Raw genomic sequence first — 21,818 nt, 5'->3', positions numbered from 1 at the left:
TGGGAGAGGAGGGGTAGACACTGAGCTCTTCTCTGTGGTGCCCAGTGACAGGACGCGAGGGAATGGCCTGAAGTTGTGCCAGGGGAGGGTTAGTTTAAATATTAGGAAAAGGTTTTTCACCCAGAGGGTGGTTGAGCACTGAACAGGCTCCCCATGGAAGCAGTCACAACACCAAGCCTGACAGAGTTCAAGGAAAGCGTTTGGCAGCGCTCTCTGGTACACGGTGTGTTTTTGGGGACTGCCCTGGGCAGGGCCGGGGGCTGGAACCGGATGATCCGTTCGGGCCCCTTCCCACCCGGGCTGCTCAGTGATTCCGTGCTCAAGTCCCGCCCGTGCTGCGCTCCCTGCGGCAGCGCAGGCGCGGTGCCAGCCCCGGCCCGGAAGTGCAGCGGCGGCGGCGGCGAGCGGTGAGTGCCGAGTGCCGAGTGCCGAGTGCCGGGCAGGGCGGGCGGCACCGGGCGGGTGCTCCGGGCCCGCGGCTCTCGCGGGGCAGCGCCCGCTCCCTGCTCCCGTCCCACGAGAGATGCGCGGCCTTCCCTTGGGGAGCGGCCCCAAGGGCTCACACGGTGCGCGGGGACGGCGACCCGCACGGTGCCCTTGGCCGTAGCCGTGGCGAGGCCCAGCCCCGGGCCGTGCGCTGCTCCCCGGGGTCACCTCCCGGGAGCTCCTGAGTCCTTCCATGGCTGGAGCGGAGCGTGTATCCGCACGCCCTGCCGGCAGCGTGCGGCCTTCTGCGGAGTACAGCCTCACTCTGTGATGGTGGGGGGGTTTTAGGGAAGTTGCGTGGTTTGGATTTTGCAGTCAAAATACTAATGCTGTCACCTCCTGGATAAACATCGACGTCCTTCATGCGATCAGAACTCACAAAACACCCACCACCTTGTCTGGAACACGTGTGGAGGTTAGGGGATGCCTGCAGGCAGAGTTGGCTGCAGCCGTCCAGGAATTCTTATATTGCACGATAAGGCAGGTTGGGTCACACCTGCAGCTGTGCTTTAAGGTGCTCCAGCAACAAACATCGGGCTCACATGCTTTGGAAATGAAAGCTCCCAGATAACGCAATTTGACTCTGCCGTGAACTATTTGGTAGCTGATTAGGGCTAAAGAATCCCTTTTTCACCATCTCAGTAGCATTTAGGTATCATCTGTAGGTAGTGTCTGCTGTTTGGTGGAGCATTTGTTCAGGTCATTGAAACTGTTGCACTAACTGAATACAAATATGTACATTTATGTGTGTTTAATGTGACACTTGTATTATCTTCAGTTTAGCTAGCTGAGTTTTATAAGTAGGACATTTCGGGCATATCTCTCCCATAATATTTGGTGGATTCTTTTGAAATTGATGGATTTTTTTGTTTATTATTAATTTTTGCAAATTTATTGTTGAAGAAGCCTAGCAAGACAAATTGATCGTTAACAGATAACCTTAATGAGCCCTGTATTAGACAGAACCCTTCAAAACACTGCTGTTTCTGTGTTTGTATTACCTACCTTCTTAGGCTGAATCTTAGTAAAGTTAAAAGTGTTGGAAGTGTTAAAAAAGTGAAAGTGTTAAAAAAGAGACATTTTCAGAACGATAGATGGGAGGTAAAAGAGGTTATGAAGTCCTGCCACATTGATACCAGTGAAGTTTTATCACAGAATCACTAGGTTGGAGGAGACCTTTAAGATCATCTAGTCCAACCCATGTCCTAACACCTCAAATAAACCATGGCATCATTTATTACAGGATTTCCTAGCTTGTTCCTGAGTAAACTGCACTGATCAAACTGCAGTTGACCTTTTTGTTTCCAGTGTGGTGGATTGGTGCTGGCTGGTCACCAGTGCCCACCAGAGCTGCTCCATCACTCCCCTCCTCAGGGGAACTGGGAACAAAGGATATAATAGAAGCTCATGGGTTGAGATAAGAGCAGAGAGAGATCACTCACCAGTTTCCAGCACAGGCAAAACAGACTTGACTTGAGGAAATTACTTTATTGTCAGTGAGATCACTGTCAGGTAACGAGAAATAAACCCAAATCTTCAAACCGCTCACCCCACCTTTCCCTTCTTTCCAGGCTCAGCTTTAGTCCCAGTTTTCTCTACCTCCTCCCACCAGCAGTGCAGGGGGATGGAGAATGGGGGCTGCAGTCAGTTCATTGCACACTGCCTTTGTTTCTCCTTTGACTCCTCACACTCCTCACCTGCTCCAGCATGGGGTCTCCCACAGGAGACAGTCCTTCCATGAACTACTTTAGCCTGAGTCCTTCCCATGGGCTGCAGTTCTTCACAAAATGCTCCAGCTTGGATCCCTTCCATAGGTATATTCCTTCAGGAACAGTCTGCTCCAGCCTGGGTTCTCCATGGGCTCACAAGTCCTGCCAGCAAACCCATGTCAGTGGGGGCCCCTCTCTCCATGAGGCCATAGGTCCTGCCAGGAGCCTGCTCTAGCACAGGCTTCCAGCCTCTTTCAGGCATCAGCCTGCTCTGGTGTGGGTTCCTCCAGGGGCTGCAGGTGGATCTGTGCTCCACCATGGACCTCCATGGGCTGCAGGGGCACAGCTGCCTCCCCATGGTCTGCACCAGGGGCTGTGGGGGAACCTCTGCTCTGGCACCTGGAGCAGCTCCTCCTTCTGCACTGACCTTGGTGTCTGCAGGGCTGCTGTTCCCACAGATTCTCGCTCCTCTCTCCAGCTGCAGTTGTGCGCATTTCTTTCCCCCCTTATTAATCTGTTGTCCCAGAGGTGATACTACCATCCACTGATGGGCTTAGCTTGGGCCAGCAGTGTGTCCATCTTGGAGCCAGCTGGTGTTAGCTCTGTAAGACATTGGGGAAGCTTCTGATAGCTTCTCACAGAAGCCACCCCTGTAACTGCCCCACTATCAAAGCCTTGCCGTGCAAAGCCAGTGCTGTACTAAGGAGCTGTGACCAAGGAATTGTTTCTGTCTGATTGTTTTAGTTTCAGAAGCTGGGGCAGCAAATTCTTTTAGATAATACAGGGTTCACAGTACATCAGAGATTAAAAAAATAGGCAGTAATTCTAAAAAACTATCTGTAGCCTTTTCATAGGATTTTAAAATACTTTTTGAAGAAATTCCATATCAGCAGTAGTGTTGATTTTTCAAAAGCTCAGAGGATTCAGAATTGCTTCAGAAACTCTTGAACTTTGTTACTGGTATAACAGATGATACTTGGGTCTTATAATGCCGACTGTTAAAATAATTTTTTACTAAAGCTATTCTGTTTTTCTAGGCACCTCCTGTAATATTCATAATTAAAATGGCAAAAACAACTGATCCTTCTGAGAAACTGATCATCCACTCCAAAGCTCACAAAGATACCATTCTAGCTAATTTTGAGGAACAAAGAAAAAAGGATTTTCTTTGTGACATTACTCTGATAGTGGAGAATGTGCAATTTAGAGCCCATAAAGCTTTGCTGGCTGCCAGCAGTGAATACTTCTCAATGATGTTTGTAAATGAGGATGAAATAGGGCAGTCAGTTTATATGTTGGAGGGAATGGTGGCAGACACCTTTGGAGTTCTGCTAGAATTTATTTACACTGGTTGCCTCTGTGCCAGTGAGAAAAGTACAGAACAAATCCTGGCTACTGCACAGCTGCTGAAAGTAACTGACTTGGTCTGGGCCTGTACAGACTACCTGGAAAGCCGCAGCCCAGGCAGTGCATTGCCAGCTCCAGCTGAAAGTGTAGCCTCTGTTGTTGCAAGTGACAGGAAAAATGATGATCCACCAAAGCGAAAACGGGGGCGGCCAAGGAAAATCAAGATTGTCCAAGAGGAAGAAGAAGAAGAATCAGGAGCAAATTCTGCCGAAGATGGGCAGCTGAGAGAGAACAACTCTGTGCAAAATGAGCAAAATTATATGAAAAAAGACACTGAAGTAGAAGAAACAGTTGCCAATGAACAGGCTTCAGTGGGGAAAGATGGAGAAGAAAGTGAACCTGCTTGTAGCTCAGAGGCTGCTGTTGATCTATCAGCTGAGAAAGATGAAAACTACGATCCCAAATCTGAAGGAATACAGAGCACTCAGAGCCGTTACAGCAAACGTAGAATAAGGAGATCAATCAAACTAAAAGATTACAAACTTCTTGGGGATGAGGATGAGAAAGGACTGGCAAAGAGGGCTGATGGAAAAAGAAAGCGTGTGGGTTCTGAAGCTCGCTGTAAAGACTGTGGCAAAGTATTTAAGTACAGTCATTTCTTGGCTATTCACCAGCGAAGCCATACAGGTAGGCCTTGACAGACTGCTGCTGCTTTTGGGTTAGATTAAGGAATGCTGCCAAAGGCAAGTGACTCTTGAGGTGTTGGTTGTTGACTACAGCAAGAACATCCAAAATAGCATGTTGGTCCAAATTACGGTTTGTTCTGTGTCTGCTGTTTTATTCTTGTCAGCAGATCTCAGAACCTTTATGTCTCACCTAGATTTCAGAGTAATTAATAATTTCATTGTTTAAGCACTGAATTATATGGCAATAGCTAAAGAATTATTTTATTCCTGTGTGAAGCTTGCCTCTTTACCACTAATCGAGACTAATTTTTTCAGTAGCTACAACATTGCAATGCATCTCACTATCAGCTTAGACTTTCTAGTGAGAAGTGATGCATCTATGCCTAAAAATGTTGTCTTTTGCTTTCAGGGGAACGCCCTTTTAAATGCAGTGAGTGTGGCAAAGGCTTTTCCCAGAAGCATTCTCTTCAAGTGCATGAGCGGATGCATACCGGGGAACGGCCGTACACGTGCACCATTTGCAGTAAGGCTCTGACAACAAAGCATTCTCTTCTGGAGCACATGAGCCTACATTCAGGTAAATACTTCAAGGCAAATGTATCTCTGCTGCAAGAATTTGCCTTTCTGAAAACAAGGTACTTCTGATTCATCTTGTGTATACTGGTGTCACATTCCACTAAGGGAAACTGTGAGGAGTTCTTTTAAAAATGGATAGTCAGGAACAAAATAATGTCAAACGAGACAAACTTTGTATCTGAGAATCTTTTATTGGTAATGAAAAAACCAAAATAAAAATAAGTTATCCTGCTAAAGAAAGTTAGAGAAGATAGAACAAGAGGAAGAAATATGGGAGAGGAATGGGAGGAGAGAGGGGAGACATAAGGAAAGAGGGCTTTACCACCAGAGGTCGGGGAGTGCCGTCAAGGTGGGGGATGTGGATGCTGCCAGCCTGGGCACGGCTCCTGCAGTGACGGGCAGCTGGACACGAGGTGAGGGCTGCTCAGGCAGGAGGTCCAGAGCCCTGGACACAGCTGTGGCAAGGATCACAGCAGTGGGCTGGCTGGGAGGTGGGCGGGGTTGGACGCAGGGACATTGGGACAAAGCAGACAGGGAGTGGTCAGGGACACAGGGAGGCAGGACAGACACAAGGGTGAGCAAGAGCCAGCGAGGGCAAGAGAGCCAAAAGGCACACTGGGGCCAGGGCAAAAAGCATAAGACTCTAAAAGCGCCAAATCAAAACCAAGTTGCAAAAAGCCCCTCGAATCACCAAGCCTCAGAAGCAAAAGCACAGTCTGACAAAAGCCCCAAAACAAAAGCCCAACTCAAAAAGCAAGTTTGAAAAGCCCTGGGACTTGTGACACAGTTACATTTCATGCTCCGGCTCCTCCGAAAGTTCACCTGCTGACAGGAGACCATTGGCCCAGTCCAATGTCCCAGTGCAGTCCATTGGCAGAGACCTTTTGCCATCTGACTGGAGAGTGTCTCTGGGGTACAGTGTCTTCAGTGTTCCCCTCCTGACTGCCTGTCCCATGCCAGACATGAGCTGGTTGCCAGGAAAGGTCTCCCCAGAGACAAGGCTTTCCTCCATCTTTTCCCAGGTGCCTCCTGGGCGTGGCTCATGTGCAACCCCTCTCCCATGTGCCTCTGACAGCCATTGTTGAGGCAAATCAAAACTGAATTGGCTCCTCACAGCTGACTTTTGTATTTTATTTATTTCCTTATACTTACTTTGGATGTGGCTTACCTTTTAATAAGTGATTTTCTCTACAGGGCAGAAGGCTTTTACCTGCGATCAGTGTGGGAAATACTTCAGCCAAAAGAGACAGCTCAAGAGCCACTATCGACTACACTCAGGTATAACAAGTTTGGGTTGAGGACCTGGCTTACAGTCCATGCTGATTTGTCCTCCTAAAGATTGACTTAGGCTGAAAGTTCTTTCTCAGTGATGTATTCAGTCTCTGCTACCTTGGTGTGTCCTGTGTTGGACAGGTATAAAACAGTGAATAGGGTGAAAAAGACATGATGACGTGTAGTAAATGCAACGTGTAGGAAAGTGTTTAGTTGAGAAGGGCTCTTATGATGATTAAAAATTAGTTACACTGTATTTGACATACAACTTGATTATTTTAGCCCTGCTGTCCATGCTATATAGAAGCTGTGAATTGTATAAACAATTATGTCTGCTGTCTGGTATGCAAATTGCATTGTAGTTGCCCACTACTTTGGACTAGTAAGGGCATACAGGCTTTAGGAAGTGTTCTTCTCACTTCTGGAATGGGATGGAGCTACAAAAAGAGGAAGTGGTGGAGAAAATCAGAATTTACAAAGCTTCAGAATTTAAAAAGCTTAAAGTGAAGGTGTTTTTGGGTAGGAGCAGGTGTCAGTCCCCTCTTTTCCTGTGGTAATACTAAATTGAGAAATAGGAGTGTGACAGTTAAGATAGGGAGGAGGCAGTGAATCACCTTCTGTTTTATCCCTATATTATAGCAAAGTGGTTATTTTACAGGAAAGTGCTTTAACAAAGATCACTGAAGAGATACAGGGGATCACTTATGCACTGACACTTTTTTTGTTATTGCGACAAGGCCGTTCACTGCCGGAATGCAACCAGTGTCGTCGCAAATTCATGGATGCAGCTCAGCTAAAGAAACATCTAAGAACACACACAGGTAATGTTGTACCTTGAGTTTTGTGGGGTTTGTGATTGTTTTTTTCTTGAAGTTACAGGGACAAAAAGATGTTAAGCAAATTACATTTGTCTCTGTGGCATGAACTTCTGCTCTACTTGTGCATAATGATGCCTGTGTTGCTAATGAAGAGATTTGACATCAAGAATGCAGGAGCACAAAAAAGCTTGTGTTACAGCAGCACAGAAGCAGTGCCTATTACAGGAAGAGGGCTTTGTTCCCCAGTTTTATAAAACCTGCTGCAGAAAATGCCAGCTAGCTTTCACATGATAGAATCCTGGACTGAGAATTCAGTTTATTGGGAGAGTTGTATCCAGCATGTATCAGGCTTGCAGTGAGCTGACAAGCAACAGAAGGTGTGTGTCCTTAATGAGTTGGACACCTCTGTCTGTGAGGGATGGGTGCTTATGAAACGTGCTGTGACCAGGAAAATAATTATTTCCATTTAGCTTTTACTGTGCCATAATAAACCAGATGTTGAGAGGAGATGGGCTGGGAGGGATGATTTAATGCAAGTGCGTCAGAGGGTGTTTTAAGAGATTTAGAGGGCAGGCTGGTAATGAATAACTGGATAACAGAGATAAAAATGTTGATCTATCCTCTCATAATAGCAAGGCATAAACTTCATAAAATACTTCTCTTTGAAGAATAAGTTCATAAGGTGACATGTGAATAATTTTGTCTTTTAAAGTAACTAGAAACAGTGGCAATTGTTTCCTCACAAAATCAAATTATTCTTAAGTGTGTTCCTTGCAGTTGTAATACATAACTCATTCTCAAGCATACTTTATCTCATTCATTTCCTTCTCTTTTCTAAGTGAAAAAGATTTAAATTTTCTGGGATATGCTAAGGCCAAAACTTGGCCTTCTGGGAGCTTTTGGTTATCCAGAATAGTGCTAGCATATGATACTTACATAATTTTGTATAGAGAACTCAGTGTTGACACACGCAGGAGTTTTGTATCTGAAGCTGATACAGCTCTCTAAATGTAGTGGGAAATGAGTTTGGGGTGGGAAATGAGAAGAGGAAGCTTACTAGCAAGGAAAGTTGCAAAAATATATGAGCTAAGCTGATTTTTAGCATAAACTGGCTTGCAATATATTTTGCTACTAGAAAAGACAGGCAAGATACAGCCAGTATTAATTATATAGAAATAATAATTCACCTGTCCCATCCCAAAAGCAAAGTACAATTCCAAGGCATTTGGGGGACAGGGGTTCACATAGATAGAACTGTTCTACTTTGGCAGGAGTTTGGTAACACTGTTGTAACAATACTGTCTACTTGGGAAGTTACTCCTGTTTTCAGTAGCAAGCTGGGACTGGGTCACCAAGGTCCCTTCTGACCAATGTTTCTTGTTCTCTCATCCTTTATCCATGCCCTCCAAAGCCACATGAAAGCTGGTAAGCATTGCAGTTCTATGCTAAATGGGAAGCTTCCTTGGAAACTGGCTGCTGCCCAATCCCTGGGTTTGGTGTGCTTTGATGGTGTGAATTACCACAGTGGTGATCTGGATTCTCGTGTCTGGTGTCTTAAAGAGCCTCAGTGCTACAAGGATTTGTTATGGTGTGAATTAGGATTTGCTTTGGTTGGGTAGTATCTGTTTCTTATGAACTTTCTTATAATTTAATTTGGCCTCTCTGCTTCTACTCAATTATCATCAAAATTCCAAATGCACTGAAAAAAACCCCAACAAATAAACAAAAAATCCCCAAACAAACTCACATTTTATTTAACGCATGATAATTTAATTTTTTTCTAACTGGTGTTTCCAGACTATCATAGGCCTAGTGTGATGGAGCCTTATAGAAAGCCGGGCAAGTTGTTAAGATAATGGCCTAATTTTCCAGCTTTAGAAGTTTGGGCTTACTCATGTGGATGGTGCTGCACGTGAACGTGGCATTAATGCCAGGGTTCAGGGACAGCCTTTTTCAGAGTGTTTCTGTTCCATGTAGAACACACACATCTGTGCCATAGGTACAGCTTTTTGTTGCTTTGGGGGCTTGGATCACCTAATTCTTCTTCAAAGGGGAGAAATGCTAGAGCTGTACATTTAAAATGTTATACCCTCATTTTGACTAGTAAGTTCATTCAGTTTTGGATATCTGCCGAACCATGGCAGAAGTGTGAGGAGCCATCAGTGCACGCTTGATACTGTATATGGTAAAACACAAAATGTTTTTAATGAATTGATGAAAAGTGCTATTTCAAAAGGAAAGTCGCATTTCTTTTTGATAGGTGAGAAGCCCTTCACTTGTGAGATTTGTGGCAAATCATTTACAGCTAAAAGTTCACTTCAGACTCACATTAGAATTCACAGGTAAAGTATGTCTTATTTTCATTACATTCTTTTAAAATGCAACTTGTAGTCTTATAACTAGAAGTAGTGCTTATTTAACTGTAGAATGGTCAGGACTTGTTTGCATTTTGAATGATTGTTAAAAATTTAACATTTTTGCTTAATCTATGTAAGGAAAAAATTGGTAGTGGAAAGTACTGAAGTCCTAAATGCTCATGCACCAAGATATTATTAGAGTCTTCTTTGGTGTTTTGTGTCTGTTCACTGACAGTGTACTTACTGCTATACTATTTTTGTGAAAATTTTACTGTACGTTTTGTTTAAGAGCAGAACAGTAGCTGTGGTGTATCAAGGTTGTTGGAGCATTGTCCTGTTGTCCCATGAGCTATCCTGTCTCTTTAACAGCATTAGTTGTCTTTTACCCCTGTCAGTGCAGTGCATTGCATAAAGACATGTTAGATTTTAAATCACTGGAGAACTGTTGTCTAAGAAAACATTTCCAGTAAAATTTCTTGTCCTTTTGACACAGGCAGCAAGTTAGGATTTGGAAACTTCTTTTTGGTTTGAAGTCCACACTGTTAATGAATGTTCTTAAAATGGTCAGTGCTGAGAATTGTGCAATGTTGTTGCATTCTTGTCAAGGTCTAGCAGCACAGAACTTGTACCTCTGTTTTTATCAGAGTAAGGCAGTTATCGCTGTAGCTCTGGAGTGTATAACAGTTTGTGATGTCAAATAGAGATAATCAGGAGATCAAATAGAGGATGTTTTTAACGCTACCCTTTAAGTACTTACAATTTAGAAAAACAATGTAATCATTTAAGTATTTTATTACAGAATAAGTTTCAGAAAGCAGTATTGTCAAAGTGAATATTTTAATGAGATCAAGTTCTTTCCTTTTGCAGAGGAGAAAAGCCATATTCTTGTGATATATGTGGAAAATCCTTCTCTGATTCCAGTGCTAAGAGAAGACATTGTATCTTACACACAGGCAAAAAGCCTTTTGCCTGCCCAGAATGTAGTTTGCAGTTTGCTCGTCTGGACAACCTGAAGTCTCATTTGAAAATTCACAGCAAGGAAAAGCAGTTTCAGGAAGGCAGCGCCGCCCCGAGCGCCAACGCTCATCCGGAAGAAGTGCGAAACATTCTCCAGCTGCAGCAGTACCAACTTGCCACCTCGGGAGGGCAGGAAATTCAGCTGCTGGTTACAGATGCAGTACACAACATCAACTTCATGCCCAGCCACAATCAAGGCATCAGCATTGTGACCACAGAAAGTGCCCCCAGCATGACCACAGAGCAGGCTGCCAACCTCGCGCTCCTTGCGCAGCCGCCGCAGCAGCTGCAAAACTTGTTGCTTTCAGCTCAGCAGGAGCAAGCAGAACAAATTCAAAGTATCAATATGATTGCAAACCAAATAGAGGCTGCCCAGCCTGAACAAATGCATGTCATCACTCTTTCCAAGGAAGCACTAGAACATCTCCATGCTCATCAAGGACAAAATGAACAAATCCACTTGCCGGGATCTTCACATCCAGCTCAGCAAGTGCAGCTGGCTCAGGAATCAAGTCAGCAGTCCCGCTCTAACCACGACATGGTTCCTTCCCATCAAGTCAGTGAGGAACAGAATCATAGTGTACTTGTTTCTGAATCCCATCAGCAGCCTCTGTCAGTGAATGAGTCATCTCCTGAGCATCCTATCCAGGGACAGGCTTTCTGAAATGCTTGTTTGTCAGCAGACGGCTGGGCTAGAGAATGCTTCTCATCCCCAGCAGGGATTACATGTGTCACGTGTGGTTTTTTTGCAACATAAGCTATCTAAAGATGCATTTCTTGGTGATTTTGGATGAGTGACTCAATTTCCTTAACCATATTTATTTTAGACTACTTTGTTTTTCTGGATTGGTATTTCTTTACCATACTTAGTCCTCACAAGTATCTCACAAGCAATTAATGTGGGGTTTTGTGCCTCATTCACATCTCTGCCTCCTGAGGAGATATTTAGCCCTTATTTGCATTTCTGAGTGACTCTTCAGAGAAGTTCACCTGGCTGGTAGGAGAACAATGTTTAGGACATCTGTGGATCACAAAGTACCACTTCCCTGACAAACTTAACGTTATACCTGAGCTATTGTCAAGCTTAAGACAACCAGTACTTTTTGCAAAGCAAACACCATATTTCTTCTGTTTAATGAGCTTTCTCTCTGCAGGTTAATGTATAATTCTCTATGTAATCATTCCCTGAAGTGCATTATGAGTTACTGACTACCAGATTCATTTGGTTTGAGTTGAAACTGTTTGCAGCCTTTAACTAGCCCTGAATCTTCCCTCCTGTTTACCATGTGCTGTACACATCTTTCTCCTCAGAAACATTTAAGCCATTGCACTTGAATAGTGGCAATGAGATGCAATGGTTACACTGGAGAACTGAAACCCCACAGATTCTGCTCTGTTAGTTCTGCCACTCACTCTCTGTGTGACTGTGGGCAAGGGAGTTGACCTCTGTGCCTTATTTAATCATCTAGTAAGTGGGGGATAGTGTTCACACACTCTGCCAAGCACTTTGAAGAGCTCTTGATGTTGAAAGCACTGTCTCTTGAAGTGCAAAACCCTCTTCCTGACAGGATTCTGTCTAAGCTTAGGAACCACTGTATATTTAAAGTGTTATTTTTTGTACTTTTGAAAGAAGAACATAATCTTACTTTAATATATGTTAAGACTGGTAATTGTTTATGTGAGGATTCAAACAATGAAGAGCATCACTTCAGAACTTAACAAGTTACATAAATGGGGCACATCACTTAAAGTTGTGCAGCTATTTTTGTTGACTAAATTAGATGTGTACAGATTGTTTTCAATGACTGACTGCTAACAAAAAAGATTTAACATGGTAATAAAATGCCTTGCCAAAATACACGCTTTCTGTTTTCAGGTTTGACTACTGGTAACACCTTTGCACTGGAGTGTTAAAATCCAGATAAAATGCCACTGTTACTTAAAAGAACATACTCAATTGTCACTTCAGCTTTAAAATGTCATATTTGTGATTTATATGAATGTTTATGTTACAACAAACAAAAAATTCTAAAAAACAGGTGAATTTAAAAGCAAAATTACCCACAATTTTATATTTTTTTTTGTTCCAAGTCCAGACTACTTGGCCTGCTCCTGACTGCATGCTGCAGAAGTTTGGCTAAGTATCTCCATGTGGTCAAAGTACTGGATCACTTTTATATGAATGGATCATGATAAGGGTAGACAGTGGGAATAAATCAATGCAAAGGTGTTTAGGCTTTTCACCTTTCCTCTCAGAATGGAGAAATAAAATTGGCATCCATTCTGCCACCAAAGTGAACCAGCATATTCTGCAGTTCTGCCTGAGAAGCCTGAAGTCCAGATGTTGTAAGAGCAGATAAATAAATACAGTAAAGCCTGTTACAACACTTATGACAATGCTGCTGATTAATTGTATAAGCTTACAGTAAATATTCTGGCAGTTTAATCCTAAATTTCTGCTTTTATCTAAAACATTGTACAGTGCAGCCAGACTACTGTGTGGTCATAAGTTTTCAGGAACCTGCACAGAATTCATTGTCAGCCATACATTTACAAGTCCTGAAATGCTTAAAACCAGGTTACAAGCTAAATTCTGAGGCTACCAATCAAGGAACTGTTCAATACTTTTCTTCTTTGAACTTTGTTGTGTTCGTTATGCAGTTATCCTTGCAGGGTTCAGTTCCATGCTGCAGTTTGAAAACACGGGACACTTCCATATACTGATTTCTCAGTGCTTTCCCTGCCACTAAAAAACCTGAAGTTTGGTCTTTGGAATTCTGTTTTGCTTTTCTGCAGATTACCAGTGAAGAAACAAGCTGCTGTGAATAGCAGGGCAATGACTAATCTTGCACCCTGCATTACTTAAACTGTCAGCACATATTGTAGCTTGCACTCAAGAAGCTGGCATGACTTCTCATATCAACAAATGTTGCTTTTTGAACACCATTTGCTTTCTTTCTAGTGAATGCCTTTCTCTTAAAAGATGAAAATTAATCCTTTTTTTGTGTGTGCATTTTTAAAAGGCTTCAGCTGAAGTCTAGGATTGCTTTGAATTAGAAAGGAAACCACTTCAGCCTTGTTTTTCAGTCCAGCTGCCACTAATAATGATTTAGGAAAAAAAAAGTATCCCTTAGAAACTATGTTTCAGAACAGCTCTCTAAATATCTTTACTCCTTAGCCAGTAAACACCTTAACTTCGCTTTTTCTCACATAGACTAATCCTAACAAATCCGTCTCGCTGCTTTCTACGTTAAAATGAGATTAAGGTTTTAGACGTAAATGCAGGGCAGTAAGAGGACTACAGAAAGATCTGGGTTTGTAAGCATTTAACACCCTTGTGTGTTATCTCTGCTCAATTTATAAGTTACCCAGTGTGGTTGAACTCTGATAGGATCTCACTTTTTTTTTTTTCCCCAAATGCAAGTTTGTCAGATTTTGGCTTTTTCTGAAGATTTTGGTTGGTTCTCCAGGTGCAAGTTGAAACAAATCCCCGAGAGGGAAAGCAAACACACTCTGGAGCCTGCATTTGTCTGTTGTGTGTGTAATTCCCCTGCTTGGCTTTCCAGTCCAGCATCTTGGGTTTTGATAAATTAATATCAGAGTATTTATTTCATATAGGCTGTAAAAGTAAATTACCCTGCCAATAGGAAAAGAAAGTGCTACTAGGGATTGTACAGCAATTTTTTCTTAGCATCTAGGAGGAAAAGGAGAGGAGTCTACCTCATCACAAATTCTTCCAACTCAATGCCTATTCACAGGTTAAAATTAAGGATATTGAGCCTGGCATTGATCTTGCCAGTTGTTGAGGAAAGAGTTTTGCTTGCATTTCTTTGTTTGTGAAAGATTCATTTCAGTGTTGTAGCTGGTTAGTCATCGTGGTGAAGGTCATGGTTGGTGTTTGCTAATGCCTATCCTGGTGTGCTTGGATGTGGGGTTTTTCAGTCTTTTCCCACTTCACCTTAACTGTGGAAGCTAGTATGGGATTCATTCCTAATCACCAACCCTGTGCCTGTGTGAGCACAGCAGCTGGGTATGTTTCCTGTCTCTCCATGTTTTCCAAGCCTGCAGCAGACTGTGTCCCTGCCAGTATCCTGTGTGAGTATGGTTATCCCAGAGAAGCTGAGTCTGAGCTGGGAGTGCCTGGGAGGGGGCCAGTTTGCACAGCAGGCGTGCCCCAGCGTGCAGGAGCAGCCAAGGCTCCTTCCTGGCCATGCTTATCTTCACATGGGCAGAAGTCCATCTGAGCAGGCCTTTTTCCCAGTCCTCCTGCACTGCAGGTTTTTGCTAAGAGCAGAGAAGGAAGAAGTAATGCCTACTCTGCAGAGCTATGATGTCAGGACCGCTTTTACTTAGTCATTAGAGACTAATTAAAGAGTCTGCTTCTTGTGGAGTCGCAGTCCCATGAGCTAAAGCAGTTCTCTGTGTTGTAGCCCTTTTCAGATCTTCTATAAAACACGGTGAACAATAAATGGTTTTCCACAACAGAGGGACTACTGATCGTATCTGTCCCAAGCAATTCTTCCAAATGGAAAAACCCATCCAGGCATATTCTCAGCATCTCACTGTAGGACGCTTACTGGTCATTTCTGGCTAATATTTTAATCCTACCTAATTGAAAGTATCTTTGGAATAGCAGGAAGCAGACTTTTGCTTTAGTTAGCAAACTTCCTACCCTGTCCTGCAAATTTTTCTGACATGAGGAAGAATTTCCCTGTGTGACTAACTGAATGTACTGCAACACATTGCCCAGAGAAATTGTGGAGTCTCCCTCACTGGAGGGAGAACTGCCTGGACACAATCCTGTGCCCCTGTGCTCTGGGTTGACCCTGCTTGAGCAGGGAGGTTGGACCAGATGACCACTGTGGCCCCTTCCAACCCTGACCCATTCTGTGATTTGGTGATTTTACTTGCCCTTCACCAAGATGTCTCTCAGTGACCCCTAGCAGCTCTGCTTTAGTATCATCATGTAGGGGTCTCTCTCAAATACATGTGTGTGTGCATATGTATAATTTTTTTTTAATTAATTTTGTCTGCTTTCTCTTCTGTTTCTCAGTTTTTTTCAGATGCTATTTTGGACTGGAAGGAACTGAAACAGCTGCAGCTGCACCAGGTGGAGAAGTTTGGACCAAGAAAACCCTCTAAGAATCACACAGAAGCAAAACTCTTGGGTCTTGTGTCAGGGTATGTGTGCATTCTTCAGAGGACTTCAGGTTTCCAAGAGCACTGCTGCACATCCTTTGAAAGGCTTTCAGGATCATTGTTTAAAGGTGCTGCACAGTCTCATGTGCTTTCCATATTTTTCTTTGTGGTAATTGCTTTCCTCTCTGAACTGTATGCAGCACAGCACATGTGCCACAGCTGGCAAGCAGAACAGCACCAGCTAATTCACGTCTAACTATTGCCACCCACAGAACATTTATCCTCACCTGAGTACTACAGACAGGCCTGCAGAACAATATCATGTTGTCATAAAGAGGTAATAGAGTCTAAAATTAATATTAGTCACCCTGTTCAGGATTTTAATATATGTCATTTTCATAATTGGCAACCTGTTGAATAGAATTTAATGCACCTGAATCACCAAGTGATGAGAAAAGAAGTGGAGAAATAATAAGCAGAGTAGATTGAGACAAGTGGTGGTTCTTGGCATGCTTTTTTTATAAAAGAAACCCAACATAAATTTTCAGAAAAATAGTCCTGTAACGCTTCTTAGGCTAATCATTGCTTTTCTTTTTGACTTTGACTGTCAGGTGACTATTATGTTTATAGTTAATTCCCTTTCTTGCCCACAATGACAGTGAGAATGTATAGAAATTATCAGTTAAAAAAAAGAAAGGTTTTTTTCAAAGAAAAAGGATTAATGGGAGCCAGTCCTATGTATGTGCAGAATTAAATTTCAATAACAGAACTTCTTATGTGTAAGTTCAAGCACATTGACAAAATGAAGACATCAATCTCAGGATTTTTAAAAAAATTATATGTAGTGGATTGCTCTGGGTTTAATCCTTAAATGTTATGGTGCAAAAAGGAGAAAAGGGATGTTTCAAAAAGCCCAATAAACTTCAGTTGTATTAATCTGTATCAACCTAAAAATATGGATGTAGGGAAAAATAGATAGCCAAGACAGTATTTTCTGAAGCTGATTTTATATTTGACTCTGGGTACACTGCTTCTGCTCTGGACTTTACATAAGGCTGCTGTAGACATTTTTGGCTATAGCAAAAGCCATATGGTCTGGCTACCAAAATTAGATTCTGCTTAGCTTACAGCCTACAGAGGCTCCAGCAGCTGTGCTGCCGACCTTTGAGAGGAGGAAGGAAAGGGCTTTCCTTTGCATCACTCAGTCACAGCCCACAAAACATCCCTGTATTTGCATGAGCTGGTTGCAGTTACCTACTGTCACACCTCAGCTCATGTGCTGACACCCAAGACCTGGCTGTGAACTAAAACTGTCTTGTCTTACCATTTTAACATGTCTCCTTGTCCAAACTGTTTTGCCTGCCTCCTTTTTCTGCACTTTTTCAGCAGGAGAACATCATCACATGAAATTATAATACCTTGTGCATGGATCTTTCAAGCAAGGGAACAGCTGTGGTAGCTAAACACTGAGAATCTGATCTTCTTCACAGTCTCTGATATTGTGAGGATAGAGCTCTTCAAATTCAGCACTGCTACAAATCCCAACCAAACTCCTAAAAAAGCATTGCCCTAATGAATCACTGTAGGAAACTACCACTGAGCCAGACCAGAGAGACTTCAGGGCTACCTGGAGGAGGCCCATCTGCAACCTGTGATTTCTTTCTCAGTCTGGGTTTTTTATAGACACTGTAATTTAGCAACATTTAGTTCAGAGGCTTTTTGGTACTCACTCTGTGGTTATGTAAAAATGTATCACTTTCTAAAGCCAGTGGGATATACAGTTGGGGGAAAGTGCACATTGTTATTAAAATGAGAAATCAGTTGGTTCGGGATTTTTCAATTTTACATAGGTTTGTCTGCATGAAAATCACAACTGTCTCCTCTGCAACAGGACTCTGACATGTGAAAGTTCACGGTGCTCAGAGATGAGAAGTGACCTGACCCCGCTGTGCTGCCAGAAGCCCGAGCTGAACCTGCAGCTGTCCCACAAAGCAGCTTTTGCACATGCTGCACGAGGCAGGAGAGAGCAAAGCTGCCGCGCTGGCACAAAGCTTTGCTGCGCGACCCCTCTGGAACGGCTCCGTGCGCGCTGCCGGCGGGAATGATGGCTCAGCAGTGCCCAGCACACGCAGCTCTGGGTAGGAGTTTCTGCGCCAAAAGGAGGCACACACTTTACACAGGGTGTAATTAAGCTGTAAATCTCATTGCCACAGAAATTTGTGGATGCCAGACTTTCACATTTCCCTGAAAAGCAAGGAAATTAAAGTGGAAAAGAGCTGCCAGGGGGAATTAAGCACAGAGATACCAGGAAATCTTTGAGCAGAGGCTCACTGGAGGCTGGGAGTGGAGTGGGGAAGCAGTTCTCTCATGTTTGCTTTTACTTAACACTTTTTGCTGGGCAGTTGCTATTAGCAAGAGTCTCTTCATCCTTTAAATATTACTGACAGTATCCATCAAGAGCTCTGGAAAGAGCTGGCTTCAGTCCTCTGCTCTGCCACATGCTTTCTGTGTAACTTGGTTTTCCTTCCTTCAGGGGAAAACAGAAATTTGCGCGTTTTCTAACCTCCCACAGAGTTGAAATCTGCTTACATTAGGCTTTGGAAGTGCTTAGAAGTGCAGGGTGGGGTGTGGGCTGGTGTCTGGTGTTGCTGTGGAACTGGGCCCTGTTGACAGACTCAGACTCATGGTGGCCAGACTGCCACGGGCCCATGATGGATGCCTGTGGCAGTGAGGGTGGTGGGGCTGCTCCAGCACCTGGTTTTCCATGTGACCAAGTTTATGGCAGAGGTGACCCCTTGGGCTTCAGCCCCAGCACAAGTTTGGAAGCCGCAGGGAGTGTGTGGGCTTGAAGCAAATCGATAATATCCATGTAGTCCATAAAAGCAATGTATTATTACGTTTGCTACTGTAGACAACTAATGATAACTGGACAATGTCTAAACAATGTAGCAAAACCAGACTTATTTAAAAATCAAAAAAAAGATCAGTTGTCCTTAGTGTCTCATTCAGCTGAACAGAAATTTCACTCTTATCAATTCTCCTTTCTTAGACAAGTTAGAGGCCTTAACTTACCATAAAATCACAGGTGCATTTTCATCCTTCTTCTAACCTTACTCCCTCTGACAGATGTCCTTTGGGGCACTGCTTCCATGGCTCAGCGCTGCCAGTGCCATAGCTCTCCCACCAGGAGACACTGGACCTTCTCAGAGCAGCAGCAATTAAACATACTGCAGGAAATAATTCATAGAGAAACTGTCTTCTGGAATGGAAGCAGGGCTCTGCCCAAAGGTCTGTCAAAATTTCAGTAGTGAAACAGAGATGGAAGAGGTTGTTTCCCCAGGCTGATGGGCAACCCATGTCTCTGACATCAACTGAGCTGCTCACTGACAACCCTGTGACAAATGTCTGTGATAACCATGGTCTCTGATGATTACTTTTTTCTACCCTGCAGATACCTGGAAAGGGAAGTGAAGGAGAGTCAGTTTATGGTCCTAGTTTTGAAGGTATGTCTCCCCAGCTATCTGACAGTGCAAATTATGAATTTCCACAAAAATCAAGTTGTTGATCTGATCTTATTCACATAACAACCAGGGAATTGCTTTTCATCTCCCAGCAAAACGGTTTGGTTTTCAGTCAGAATTATAATCTGCTTGTACTAGCAAAACTGCTTTAGTGAAAACACTTTGGTCTATAACCTTACGTCCTCTTATGTTCCCTGCCTGAGGCTCAGTACCTTGTCCTTGCCTAAATGACAGCTGATGGTCACCCACTGCCTACTTCAAACTTCAAATACCTTTGTGGACAGCACCCTAGAAATGCAGAGGTAGATTAACTACAGATCTCCAGGCACACCTACCACCTGTTTAAATGCCTTTAAAGGAACTGAGGTATGTCAGCTTTACCTCTAGCAATTTCCTGGACCTCAGGCAGCTTCTGAGGCTTGGGCAAGCATTAGGCATTGCTGCCAGCAGCCTCAACTCTGTAGAAGGGGAATTCTGAATCTCATATAAAACCCTGAAAGTTGAGAAATTACAAACATGACCTAAATTTAACAGAAAATGTTCCCTCATACTGGCATAAGGTAATAAAATGTAAGAAAAAAAAAAGAACATTCTAACTTTTAACTTCTGATATTTAAGAAAAACAACTCATATCATTGACACTGGGATTTTCTGTTTAGATTAAATGCTACCCATTAAGACACTTTATGACAGTTAAAGCACTTTTGAAAATTTATGTTCCCTTATATAAAAGCTTTCCCACTGGCAATGGTGCAAACCATTTGAGCAGGTTGGGCAGCAGCCAACACTGAGATCAGAAATGCTAAGTGCGGCTGAAAAGTTTCTTTCCCAAGATGCTGAAGAGTCTGCCTGTGAGGAGAATCTGCTCTCACCTCAAGGTCCCAGGCTGGATGGAGCAAAATGTAGTAGCACTGGCAAGCAGGAAAGCTGCTGGAGGTGGAAAGCTGCTGGTGTGTGGGATTTAAAGCACTAAATGCTATGAGCTTCCTGGAGTGGAAAGAAACAGGCAAAAGTCAATTTGATGCTGGAGCTCCTGGAACAGGAGCAAGCCCAGGCTCCCAGGGCATACCTATCTCTGAGAACATAACATAAGCTGGTATTGGAAAAAAAAAAAAAAGGACTGACTGTTGAATTTTTTCCAAGGTGGATGGCACCAAGGACTTAAAATTTTACAAATCCTCTTTTCCAGCCATGTTATCCAATCTATTTGTGCTAGAGCCCATCTTGCACCTGCACCTTTTGCACTTTCTGTTTGGGTAGAACTTGTCATTTTTTTATGACCCGTAGATTTTCTTGATTTACACATCAGGTAGAAACAAGTTTGCATGTACCCAGGCACCTCTGCACACAGGGAAGCTGTGGCAGCTCTCATGTTTGACTCCAGCTCCATCATCCTCCCCCAGGCAGAGCTTGTGTTTTCCCTGTGCTACTCAGGAAAGAAGCTGCCGTGTCATGTGGGAAGGGACAATACACCGAAAACTGCTTCAGTAAGTTTAAGGTGGATTCCATTTGGAATTGGTCAGCCTTGAATATGTCCCTGCAAGAGTTTTGTTACCCATGTTGCACACATGTGTTAATGCCTTAAAGGAGGAGATAGCTACTTCTTGTTCTCCCCCTCTTTAATTAAAAATTGCTTTCCACCCCTAAGAAAGGTGTTCCCTTGGGGATGCCTTTCTATTTTTTTAGATTGCTGTCCCCATACTTCCCGCAAACCTACTTTACCCTGAGGGCAGAGGACAAATAACTTTGATATCTGGAAAGGGTGAGCGATGCCTCTGTGAGCTGGTAATGTTCTGGGAGACTCCATGCTTGGCACGTGTCTGGGCACTGCAACCAGCCCCTGCTGGAATTAATGGGACACAACCTCCTTTTACTGTAATGGGATGAGAGGACTGAGGCAATTACACAGAATCGCTCATACGGGAGCACTGTGTCAAAGGACAAAACATCCCACTGCAAAATTAGTCTGCTGAAGTAATTTTGCAAGCCATAAGGCAGAGTAACTGTTCAGTTAAAATTTAACTGCCATTTTTATTAATCAGTTTCTGAGAAAGGATCTCAAACAAAGTAACAAGAATAAAAAAAAATCAGAGAAAAATAAAATTAAATATTTCTTCACTTTCCTTAAAGCTTGTTGAGAGCTCAATGGGGCTCTTGACTGCTCAGTGTGATCAGGTCAGATGGTAATGGAGGATGACAAGATCACTGGACCCTCTGTTCCCCACCTCAAAGCTGGCTCCTCTCCACAAAAAAAGAAATCAAGTCCTTGCCATAATCCCCCAAACCCAAGCACACCTAATGCTTGCTTCTTCCCAGTCATCACTCTTTAAAGTCATTTTTTCTCTCTCACAAATCCTTTCCCAGCCAGAATGGAGGATCCTCTTCACCTCCTCACAGCTCTCACTCCCATTGCCTACCTCCTCTCCTCACCCTGGAAAAAATCTTCTACTCTAGGAGCACCCTGGCCTCCTTAACTCAGTACCTGCTCTCCATTTATTCAGTTCTGTCATCATATTTAGATAAGGAAGTATCCTGCTAGCCCTCCTGTGCAAGTTGCCAAGGGCTGGGAGCAGCCGTGGGGGTCCTGACTGTGCTCTCAGGAGCCTTGTTCCTCTGGCAGTGGCATGAGGGGAGGCAGAGCTGAGCCTGTGCTTGGAGCACCCCCTCTGCCTCCTACCTTCCCATCTGTACAGTGGCAATAATCACCAGCAGCCATAGGGAATTGCCATGATCAGTATCTTGAGCTACTCTGGTGAGAGTCATTACAGACCAACAACAGGGATCCAGAGTGCTTTTTTATGGGGACATTTTCATTAGCTTCTTTACTGGCTAAAAGATGGATTTAAACCAGACTTTGCTGGCATAAGACTCAGTGAAACCTCTGAGGGAA

General features: G+C 43.4%; 1 protein-coding gene and 1 long non-coding RNA gene across 3 annotated transcripts; both read left to right on the top strand.

The window, feature by feature from the left end:
• Positions 1–358: 358 nt before the first annotated feature.
• ZBTB24 (zinc finger and BTB domain containing 24) lies at positions 359–12,128 on the top strand. Of its 2 annotated transcripts, XM_063150989.1 has the most exons (7): positions 359–407; positions 3,233–4,229; positions 4,638–4,805; positions 5,999–6,082; positions 6,814–6,897; positions 9,155–9,236; positions 10,119–12,128. In XM_063150989.1, exons 2-7 carry the CDS (start codon positions 3,260–3,262, stop codon positions 10,930–10,932), a joined length of 2,202 nt encoding a protein of 733 aa, XP_063007059.1. In that variant the 5' UTR covers positions 359–407; positions 3,233–3,259; the 3' UTR covers positions 10,933–12,128. The 2 variants fall into 2 exon arrangements, with proteins under 2 accessions (XP_063007059.1, XP_063007060.1); XM_063150990.1 differs by lacking the exons at positions 9,155–9,236; positions 10,119–12,128 and having other exon boundaries at positions 6,735–6,865.
• Positions 12,129–15,455: 3,327 nt separating this feature from the next.
• LOC134415528 (uncharacterized) lies at positions 15,456–20,154 on the top strand. Its single transcript, XR_010027075.1, has 3 exons — positions 15,456–15,535; positions 17,299–17,545; positions 18,859–20,154. It is a non-coding gene; the product is annotated as an uncharacterized LOC134415528 (long non-coding RNA).
• The last annotated feature ends 1,664 nt before the right edge of the window (positions 20,155–21,818 follow it).

The sequence above is a fragment of the Melospiza melodia genome, chromosome 3, assembly GCF_035770615.1.
Source record: "Melospiza melodia melodia isolate bMelMel2 chromosome 3, bMelMel2.pri, whole genome shotgun sequence".
In the NCBI taxonomy this organism is placed as follows: domain Eukaryota; kingdom Metazoa; phylum Chordata; class Aves; order Passeriformes; family Passerellidae; genus Melospiza; species Melospiza melodia.
The sequence above is the reverse complement of the archived record's forward strand: the minus strand, read 5'-3'. Positions and strand labels throughout refer to the sequence as shown.